At 45.4% G+C, this 11064-nt stretch overlaps 1 protein-coding gene across 1 annotated transcript; it reads right to left on the minus strand.

Moving 5' to 3' along the window:
* Nucleotides 1–3984: 3984 nt before the first annotated feature.
* LOC134338098 (mucosal pentraxin-like) lies at nt 3985–10698 on the minus strand. Its single transcript, XM_063033635.1, has 3 exons — nt 10619–10698; nt 10466–10541; nt 3985–4977 (listed from the first exon to the last, which is right to left on the minus strand). The coding sequence occupies exons 2-3, from the start codon at nt 10527–10529 to the stop codon at nt 4361–4363; spliced, it is 681 nt and encodes a 226-aa protein (XP_062889705.1). The 5' UTR covers nt 10530–10541; nt 10619–10698; the 3' UTR covers nt 3985–4360.
* Nucleotides 10699–11064: the final 366 nt, after the last annotated feature.

Consider the following 11064-nt stretch of genomic DNA (forward strand, 5'->3'; position numbering starts at 1 on the left):
GGATGTATCCCGGATGTAGGTGGGGAGGGACTGAACTATAGGTGACAAAATGGAGTCCAGGTCGGCAGATACAAGTTCAGTGAGGCAGGAGCAGGCAGAAACTATGGGTCTACCGGGACAGTCAGGCTTGTGTATCTTGGGGAGGAGGTAAAACCAAGCAGTGCCGGGTGTGGGAATTATGAGGTTAGTGACTGAGGATGGAAGGTCTGCGGAGTTGATAAGGGAGGTGATGGTCCGGGAGACCATGGTTTCCTGGCTAAGCCCAGCATGTTATTTTCACTATAACTGATGCAACAGCAACACAATTTGTTCCGCCAGGCCAGTTTCATTTTGGAATTTGCAATTTTGATAATGCTCACTTTCATTCCTGACTGCAACTCAATTGTGTCTCTGTCTGCGGTTTCCAGCCCATTGAAATCTCCAGTTGACCACAACAGAGCCCGTCTCCCGGCAAGCGAACACTGGGGGGGTGGGTCAGCACCGATTCCAGCCTGGACACTGCCTGTGGGTGAGTGCACCGGCCCCGGCCGAGACCACGGCTCAAGACCCAGTCATCCCATATTAAACATAAGGAGCACTTAGAATATCAGCCAGATAAAACCGCTAAAAATAATATGTATATAGTGCAGATCCTTCAGTCCATTGAAATCTCCAGTCGACCACAATAGAGCTTGTCTTCTGCCGAGAAAATGCTGTGGAGTGTTGGGGGCAAACCAACTCCAGCCCTGATTCTGTGCCACACCCTGACCCACCCCCCCCACCCCCGCAGTGGAGCACACAGGCTCGGACGTCTCTCTACTGGTGGCTGTAAAACAGGCAACTTCACGGCTCGAGGCCCTGAGACCATTGAGTGCCAACAGAAACTGCAGTCGACCACGACAGAGTTTGTCTTCTGCCAAGCGAAGCACCGGGAGGGCAGCACCGACTCCGTCCTGGACGCCGCACCACACCGCCCCCTGGTGGAGCACACTAGCTTCGACGGCTCTCACCCCTCTCCTGGCGGCTGCTGACAGGCAACGCCTCGTCCTCACTACGACTGAGGCCGTGCAGCCTCCCTGCTATCCACTCCTGCCCTCAAAATAGATCAGCGAATCAAACCTGCAGCCTACCAGATTAATAATGTCCAAAAGGATCATGCGATTACAAGAAAAGCGACCATGATGGCCGCTCACTATTAGACCGTAAACCTCCATCAACTCAGGCAGCAGCACGATGTGCAGCTCTTTCACTTTCTCCACCAATGAGCAACTCGCTGATGGTGTGGACAATTAGTTAATGTACAGCAGGATCTTGTAATCATTAGAAATACACTGTGTATAAAAAGTATTTACCCCTCCAGGGAGTTTTCATGTTTTACTGTTTTACAACATTGAATCATAGTGGATTTAATTTGTTTTTTTGACACTGATCAACAGAAAAAGGACTTTTTTGTGTCAAAGTGAAACATCTCTACAAAGTAATTTAAATTAATTACAAACATAAAACACAAAATATTTGATTGCACAAGTATTCACCCCTGCCCCCATTTAATGACACACCAAATCATCACTGGTGTAGCCAATTGGTTTTAGAAGTCACATAATTAGTTAAATGGAGATCACCATGTTCAGTCAAGGTGTTTCATTTGATTGTGGTAAAAATACACCTGTATCTGGAAGGTCCAACTGCTGGAGAGTCAGTGTCCTGGCAAAAACTGCATCATGAAGACAATAGAACACTCTAAGCAATTCTGCGAAAAGGTTATTGAAAAGCACAAGTCAGGAGGTGGATACAAGGAAACTTCCAAGTCACTGAATATCCCCTGGAGTACAGTTAAATCCATCGTCAAGAAATGGAATGAAGGCTTGTGGGAGATTCTGAAGTCAACTGGAAGAAGATTCTACAGTCTGATTAAAACAAAATTGAACTTTTTGTCCATCAGACTAAACACTAGGTTTGGAGCAAACCAAACACTGCACATCATCAGAAACACACCATCCTTACCGTGAAGTATTGTGGTGGCTGCATCACGCTGTGGGGATGTTTTGTGAAGGAGAATGGGGAAAATTGCAGTGTCTAGATATGCAAAGCTGATGGAGAGCTGTCCACACAGACTCAAGGCTATAAATGATGCCAAAGGAGCATCTACTAAATACTGACTTGAAAGGGGTGCAATCAACTATTTTGTGTTTTACATTTGCAATTAATTTATATCACTTTGTAGAGGTTTGTTTTCACTTTGACACAAGAGTTTTTTTTTCTGTTGATCAGCATAACATTAAATCCACTGAGGTTCATTATTTTAAAATAATAAAACATGAAAACTTTCAGAGGGAGGGTGAATACTTTCTCTCGACACTGTATGTTTACATAGGACAGTAGTAGCTTCTGTTGACCCTGTAGAAGTTGTTGTGAACAAACATGCCACCATCTTACCAGAACATTTTCACATTATATGTCAATGATTTGGATGATGGAATGCATGGATTTGTGTCCAAGATTTGGATGAAACAAATATCGGTGGAGGGGCAGGTAGTGTTGAGGAATATGAGTGTCTACAGAGGCCCTTGGATAGATGAGAAGAATGGGCAAAGAAGTGACAGATGGAATACAGGGTAAGGAAGTGGATGGTCAGGCATTTTGGTAGAAGGAATGAAGGTACAGACTATTTTCTAAATGGAGAGAAAATCCGGACATCAGAGGTGTAAAGGCACTTGGGAGTCCTTGTGTAGGATTCCTTAAAAGTTTACTTGCATGTTGAGCTGGTAATAAGGAAGACAAGTACAAGTTAGTGTTACTTTCGAGAGGACTAGAATAAAAAAGCATGGATAATCATGATGGATATTCATTTTCCAGGAGCCAGGAGGCTTATTGCTGACCTCAGCTGTCCAACACAGTGGCATGACCTCTCCAAAGGGTCAGAGTGTTGGTGACAAAGGTGAACTTCTAAGGAATATTCTTTAGTCAGCTTTTTGTTGTAAACAAGAACTAATCTTCAGTTCCCAGTTTAAACTGGAAGCAATAATCAGTCTGAAGTTAAAAACACAGCTTTGTAAACAATAGTGTTACAGAAGGGCTGCTCACCCACAGAGGGGAGTTGCTGCTGAGAGATGGGAGGGGGGATCCATCACTCAGCAGTGGGTATTGACAGCTGGACCTCACCGCAGAGAATAGACAGGGAAGTAAGCTAGTCCTTGGAGAATAGGTTGGTACAATATAGCCTCTGATAGTGAGAATATCTGCAGATACCTATATTGGATAGGACGTGAAATCTTATTTTGAGTTTAGGGCTTTGTGGACAGTGAACCCAATACCATCACAGGATTTAATGCTGAGGCTTTATAAGGCATTGGTCAGACCACACTTGGAATATAGTGAACAGTTTTGGCCTCTTATGTAAGAAAGGATGTGCTGGTATTGGAGAGGGTCCAGAGTAGGTTGATGAGAATGATCCCTGTAATGAAAGGGTTAATGTACAATGAGTGTTTGATGCTCTGGGCCTGTACTGACTGGAGTTTAGAATGAGGGGGGATCTGTTTGAAATGTATTAAATATTGAAAGGCCACGATAGAGTGGATGTGGAGAGGATGTTTCCTGGAGATGGGGAGTCTAGGACCACAGGGCATAGCCTCAGAATAGAAGGACATCGCTTTAGAACAGAGATGAGGAGGAATTTCTTCAGAGTGTGGTGAATCTGTGGAATTCGTTGCTACACACAGCTGTGGAGGCCAAGTCATTGGATATTATTAAAGCTTGGATTGATAGATTCTTGATTCGTAAGGGTATCAGAGCTTATGGGGAGATGACAGGAGAGTGGGTTTGAGAGGGATAATAAATCAGCCGTAATGAAATGGTGGAGCAGGTTTGATGGGCTGAATAGACTAATTCTGCTGCTATGTCTAATGGTCTTTTGTGTTGATTTAATGATGGGAACTGAGAGTGAGTTGAGCTTTCACTGAAGACCATACACAGAGACACACACAGTAAGTACCACACACAAGATCATTTTTGTTTTGATGCTAATTTACTAAGCTGAAAAACAGCAGTGTTACAGTTCAATCCCAGTCACCTGAGGCGCAGTACATTCTGCGAGTTTTCCAAAGCTTGGTGCAACAAACAATGTGTGTGTGTGAGAGGGGGAGAGAGCACTGAGTCTGAGGCCATTCCCCAGTCAGTGAGGGCTGATGAGCAACTGGAAGGACTCACTGAGTGGTCCCTTACCCAGACATGAACAGCCCTTTATTCCAGAATCAACTTCACTATATCTACTGATCATCTGATTTAGAGAGAAAAGATCACAATGAAAAGTCAAATTCAGTAAGACCGGCTTGGGGAGAAAGTGCTTCCTGTGAACAGTCGTATCCTTTTTGTCGCCAAGACTCTAAAATATGCAGTCATTATTGTCCTTGATTGTCACAATCCCTCCTGATTTATAGAAAGTTGTTCCCCAGTTGATGATGTTGCCTCCGGTACTGAAACACCCCTCATTTGCTGTCTCAATCTGTCTGGCTTCGAGTACACAATCCCACACGTGAACATCAGTTATCTCCCCGACAAAGGACTGACGTTTGTCAAAACCTCCTCCGACACTGTCCTGCTCCTGACCAAGAATAAACTGACCAGAACCTTTCACAACCCAACCCTTTCTACCAATCTTCTGTAAAGAGCGTTTCCCATTTACCCAGATGGTAACCAAACCCTCTTTAGATTCCCAGGTTACACAGATGTGTCTCAGCAAGGCATCCATTTTTGGAAGGGAAAACTCTGCGATATTGCTGTATAAATACAGGGCGATGTGTCCATTAGCACTGTACCAAATCAACAGTTCATTGTCATGCCTTGACGTTGCATAGGAGAACAAACTGTAATCGCGGGACAATTCAGAGGCTGCCCTGAGGCAGACAGTAAAGGCAGTCAATTCAGTGAAAGGCGATGGGAAAAGTCTGACATAGCTGTTGCTTGTTTCTTTTCCAAATATCACCGATTTCCCTTCCAGACCTGTAAAACATGAAGAGTTAGATGTGGTTAAGTCACAGTTTGAGGTGTCACCAATGGTCTGTGTTTGTGAGGTGGGACACTGCAGTAACTGGTGACCAGTATTCAGAAAGAACAAACCCCTTTGCTCAGAGCAGGATGAGTTTGTGCCGTGTACTTGACTGGAGTTTGTGGCCAGAGTAGACACTAGTAATTCTACAGATGCTGGAAATCTGGAGCAACACACAGAAACTGTTGGAGGAACTCAGCAGGTCAGGCAGCATTTTGACCTGAAGAAGGGTCCTGGCCAGAAATGTTCATTTCCCTCTGTTGATGCTGCCTGACCTGTTCAGTTTCTCTGGAATTCTGTGTATGATAGACAATGTGCTGGACTTCCCTTCAGGGAATCACAAAGGTATGGAATTATGTGAATATAGTACAGGTGCAACCAATCGCGTTTAAGCAACAGCCAGTTTTCAGTTCTTCATATAAATTGCAAGCAGTAATTGATTTGAAGTCAAAAGGACAGCTTTTATAAACAGTACTGTCTATAGGGCACACGCTGCATCCCATAGCAGGGGGTGGTTACACAAGGGATATAGTTTGAGAAGTGGAGTGACCATGAGATGTTCTTGCCTGCATCAACCAAACAGAAGACAATGGAGGGATGTGAATTGGTCTTCATCAAGCCGGCCAACACTCCTTGAGCTATTTTGCACCATTGCGAATGAGTTCAACAACATCATCCCCTCAATACCAATCAACAAGCGGCTTGAGGTCAGACAACGGCCAGCCCAGAATGTTGCCAACCCCTGCCAGCCATTTACACTGATCACTACAATCCATAAACCCTTCACCCCAGGGAGAAGCAGAGCATTGGGTCTGAGCTGTCCTCACTTTCATAGAACATAGTACAGCTCCGGAAAGGCCATTCAGCCCACATTGTTGTGCTGATCTTCGTTATGATTCACACAAAATGTTCCCCTCCTGTTAGACCATCTTCCCTTATTATATCCCTGTCTCCAGCCATGGCCTGAGAGGGCATCATCTCCTTTACCCCAATGTCTTTTCCAGCACTCCCTAGCTAGGGGTCCCAGTCATTAGGGCACAAGGCAAGTTCTCCATCACAATCCTGAACAGTTGTCCCTGGGACATAAAATGCTCACAGTCCTCGACGTCACTGTTTTTTTTAGGGGACTGTCCCATTAGCGCCCAAGTCCCAATTTGTTTTATATGTCAGGAATTATTCTGGATATTTATGTGAACATTGCAGATATTAATTCCACATAGAACCAGTCCAGAGTTCTTAATGTCAATTGCAAGTAGTAATCAGTCTGGAGTTAAAAGGACAGCTTTGCAAACAGCATTGTCCACAAAGCAAACACCAGGAATTCTGCAGATGCTGGAAATTCAAACAACACACATCAAAGTTGCTGGTGAACGCAGCAGGCCAAGCAGCATCTCTAGGAAGAGGTACAGTCGACATTTCAGTCCGAGACCCTTCGTCAGGACTAACTGAAGGAAGAGCTAATAAGAGATTTGAAAGTGGGAGGGGGAGGGGGAGATCCAAAATGATAGGAGAAGACAGGAGGGGGAGGGATGGAGCCAAGAGCTGGTTGGGTGATTGGCAAAGGGGATATGAGAGGATCATGGGACAGGAGGTCCGGGGAGAAAGACAAGGGGCTTTGCTGAACACCTACGCTCTGTCCACCAGGGAAAGTAGGATCTCCCAGTGGCCACACATTTTAATTCCACATCCATTCCCATTCTGACATGTCTATCCCGGCCTCCTCTACTGTAAAGATGAAGTCACACTCAGGTTGGAGGAACAACACCTTATATTCCGTCTGGGTAGCCTATAACCTGATGGCATGAACATTGACTTCTCTAACTTCTGCTAATGCCCCACCTCCCCCTCGTACCCCATCCGTCACTTATTTTTATACACACACATTCTTTCTCTCTCTCTCCTTTTTCTCCTTCTGTCCCTCTGACTATACCCCTTGCCCATCCTCTGGGTTCCCCCCGCCTTGTCTTTCTCCCCTTTGTCTACAAAGCACAGGTTTCTGGCCACAGCAGGGGACTGGATGCTGAGAAATATGGTTTGCAAAGTGAAGTGACCGTGAGACATTGTCATCTGCATCAGGAAAACGTAAAACAGTGGGATTGTGTTCATCTGCCTGCGTCAAACCAGGCAACATTATGATTTTTAATTAATATTATTACATTATTTTGTACCATTGTGACTGAGTTCAAGATGGTAGACCAGACTGATGGTGTCACTTAGCACATCAGACACGGTCACAGGTATAGCTGATTAATCAATATCTGGCGTCGCTGTGTACTCAGAGACAGCCCTTGACAACATTCGTTTTGGGCGTCTGGGATCTCTCTCCCCAGAAGTATTCACACCATCTGTGTGAATTAATTTGCCCCAGTAATGATATTTGAACATTCGGGGGAGTCTCCCACAGTAATACACAATTCAAATGAGTCATTATCAATCCAAAATATTGAAGTAAACAATGTCATTGTAACTACTGAAATTGTATTGAATCATGAGCTGTTACCTTTGATCTTAAGGGTATAAAAGGTGATGTACATTGAGCCTGAGAGACCCCAGAGGGGATCTGCAGAAGAGTGCCTGCTTGTTGTGATGAACACAGACCTTCAGACCACCAGTTTTAGTGTTTTCCAGTGACTCAGGTCACAGTCACAACAGTACACATGGATGAGACTCCCCACAGCTTCCATAAAGCCATGGCACACACTTTGGGGAAGTCAGTCTGGCACCTGACACAGTAAAACCTTAGATGATCTACTGATCGCCTTAGGGGATGAAGGAGGTCACTCAGGGATGACAGCCAGGTGTTGTAGAAATACTGAGGAAGAGAATGGGGCTATTTAATTACAACTGTAATTTCATACCGAGGTTATTAGACCCAGTGGCTCTCTTACAGGTTTTAATCAAAGGGGGGAATCCCCGTCTGGAGGAAGTAACGTTGGGCTGGGTGAGGAGAGGGCTTTTAAGGATGTCAGGGGCCTCGACCTAAAACTGTACCTTTTCCATAGCTGCTGCCTGGCCTGTTGAGTTCCTTCAGTATTTTGCATGTGTTATCAGGAGGCTGAGAGAGGTCATTCAGTTGGACACCACCCCAAACCATTCAGTGGACAGGATCAAAGGACTGTCAATGTCTGTTGAATTAAATAACCCAGTTGGTGGCTTTTGTCCACACAGTAACTCCTGGCAGTCATACCCAAACGTCCGACAATTACATGGAGACTGAATGGGTGAAGATAATGCCATGTATACCATGGAAGTTTTGAAGTTTTGGGAATGTTCTCCCCTATTATCCTTTGATAGACTGGGATGGGGAACTCTGGGTGGGGAAGGCATCGTCAGAAGTAGCAGTGGGAGAGATTCCATCTGATGGTGCAATAGGGAGCTGAGTTTAGAACTGAACGTGATATTGAAGGGAATACAACAGGGGTGGTCTCTAATTGCATGGATGTATGGACCTCAGAGGGGTGTATGAGGTGTCCAGGGAGGGTAGCACTTCTGGTGAAGGGGCTTGTCACACCAGTTCACTCTCCTTTGGCCCCACCACACACTCGGTTCACAACTGTGGCACCAAGTAGCTCTTTGCCTGCTACAGCAGCAACTCTCCGTACACCACTTCGACAGGTGGGTAAACCAGGAGAGAGTGGCCGGCAGGAACCCCTTCCACTGGGAATGACTCTGACCCAGTGATGGTGGAGGAAGCCCAAAGGGGACTGTGGGGTCTTGGAGCTGAGGGTGCTCACATGTATTCACTTCCCTTCTCCTTCCGGGTGGCAGAGTCACTTGTAAACTGATAAATTAGCTTACTGTTGTCACATGTACTGAGGGTCACTGTGTTTCATACTGTCCCTAAATAACAATTCATCAGTTCAGTATATTGAGCAAGAACAAGGTCAAACACTAACACAATGCAGAATAAAGTATAACAGTTACAGAGAGAGTGCAGTACAGGTAACAATAAGGCATACAAGGGTCACGATGACGGACATTGTAAAGTCAGGAGTCTGTTTTATTATAGTAGGGAACTGTTTGATAGTCTTATCACAGCGGGATAGAAGCTGTCCTTGAGCCTGGTGGTATGTGCTCCTGGGCACATCTTCTGCCTGATGGGAGAGGGGAGAAGAGAGAATGTCTGGGGTGGGAGAGGTCTTTACTTTTACTGCCTGCTTTACTGAGGCAGCAAGAAGTGTAGACACTCCGTGTCACTTTGTGTGATGGACATTGAGGTTTCCACCCAGAGCCCAACCTGTCTCCTCATTGCATCCAGTGCTCGTCCAATGCTCTGCAGACTGCATTCAATGCAACTCCCCACCCTGTGTCGTTGGCAAACTGGCTCATTTGTCCTTCCCTCTGATCAGATCAGATGTCAACAAGTGCAGTGAATAGTTACAGACCAACATAATCCTTGTACAAAACCACTCGTTACTCCCATCGATGAGCTACACCTGCTCATTATCCCCACTCCGTTCCTATCACGAGGGCAGTTTCCGGATCAGACCAATGAATTCTGTCCAGTTCCATGAGGTTGAACTGTAGCTGACAGTCTGTCATGAGGGAAGAACACTCCACCATGGTGACATTTTAAAGATTGGTGAGATGGAATTTCTTCTTACACAGACCATAAGAGACCAGGAATGCACTGTGAGGGGAGTTAGTGGAAGCACAAACAATAGCAAAGCTGAGAGGCATTTAGAGCGACACATCAACAGGCAGGAAGTAGAGGCAAACACATCCTACACAGGCAGATGTGATCAGTTTAGACCAGCCGTAGATCTGATGAAGAGCTGATTACTGCACTGTACTATTCAATGTACGATCCATTCATCAACCTGAAGAAACAGGTTCTGACCAGAAGGTTTGAAGACAATTAAGTGACTGTTTCAGCATTTGATCAAAATATAATACATCTTGTTCCAGTTTACCTGACCCGTCACCTCTTCCTACTGTCACCTCCCCAATCAGCTAAAACCAGACATTCTTCACTACTGGAAATAACTTTAAAAAGATCCCAATAATTTCAGTCTAATGAAGAACAACAGCCTCTGGGAGTTGATTATTCACTGTAGTTATCATTTTTCATTTCCTACAGCTAATGATTTCATGCAGAACACTGGTTCACACCCAGCAAGGGTTTGAAATGTGTGTGTCCCATTCCTGTAGTAACTAACCAGCTGGGGGAGAACCTGGAATCTCAGGACACAAGATGAGGTCAGATGCCTCAGTGCAGACTGGGAATGGAATCTGGGATCTGCTGCCCCACATGGGGAGAAGCCTGGAGAATGGGGTTGAGAGGGATAATAAATCAGCCATGATGGACTGGCAGAGCAGAATGGATGTGCTGAATGGTTTAATTCTGCCCCTATGTCTCGTGATCCTCAGTACCACTGTGCTAAGATGCACCTTGAATGGTGTTTGCACACAGGAATATTTTGAATCAGAACAAGTACATACCTGCACTGTCAGATCCTGGCAGGTAAATGCAGACCATGAACACAATGGAAATGAAGTAATTCATCCTGTCTCCAGACTGTTAAAACAAAGCATCCCCAATTAACTCCCATTCGTGTGTGACAGCAACACCCAGATAGTCCCTCTGGTACTCACTGTGATCCGTCTCCAACAGGCCAGCCTCACCTCAGGTGCATCCAGTACCCTGGGCACAAACGGCTGCAATTTATATTCTGCTGAGCTCGGTCAGTCAATTGTAGGAAGGAACTGAGGGGTGGAGCAAACTCTGCTGCCGTTCAATACTCAGAGAACTGTCACTGGCCTCAGTGTTTACATCAGTACTTTGTACAGTCAGCACCTGAGAATGAGGGAGGTGATGAATTTCATCCTCCCCCAAAGACAGGATTTCTCCCCACCCCACCAACCAGACTAACACCAGTTATGCTTTGCCATCACAGCAGCCGAACATCTTACAAAAGGATATGTCCAAATATATTTTGGCCGTGAAAAGGTCAGTGCTCCAGCTCAACAAGGAGAGATCAACCAAAATGTCTCACACAGTGTCCAGGTATTGACAGTCAAGGTCAACAGCAGCAAAGACC

This window comes from Mobula hypostoma, chromosome 26, assembly GCF_963921235.1.
Source record: "Mobula hypostoma chromosome 26, sMobHyp1.1, whole genome shotgun sequence".
NCBI lineage: Eukaryota > Metazoa > Chordata > Chondrichthyes > Myliobatiformes > Myliobatidae > Mobula > Mobula hypostoma.

Bases quoted from the DNA above. Each gene is read 5' to 3' on its own strand.
- LOC134338098 (XM_063033635.1), bottom strand. From the start codon at position 10,529: ATGAATTACTTCATTTCCATTGTGTTCATGGTCTGCATTTACCTGCCA. The intron at 4,978-10,465 runs GTATGTACTTGT...CATGTTTTACAG, and splicing joins GCCAGGATCTGACAGTGCAG to GTCTGGAAGGGAAATCGGTG.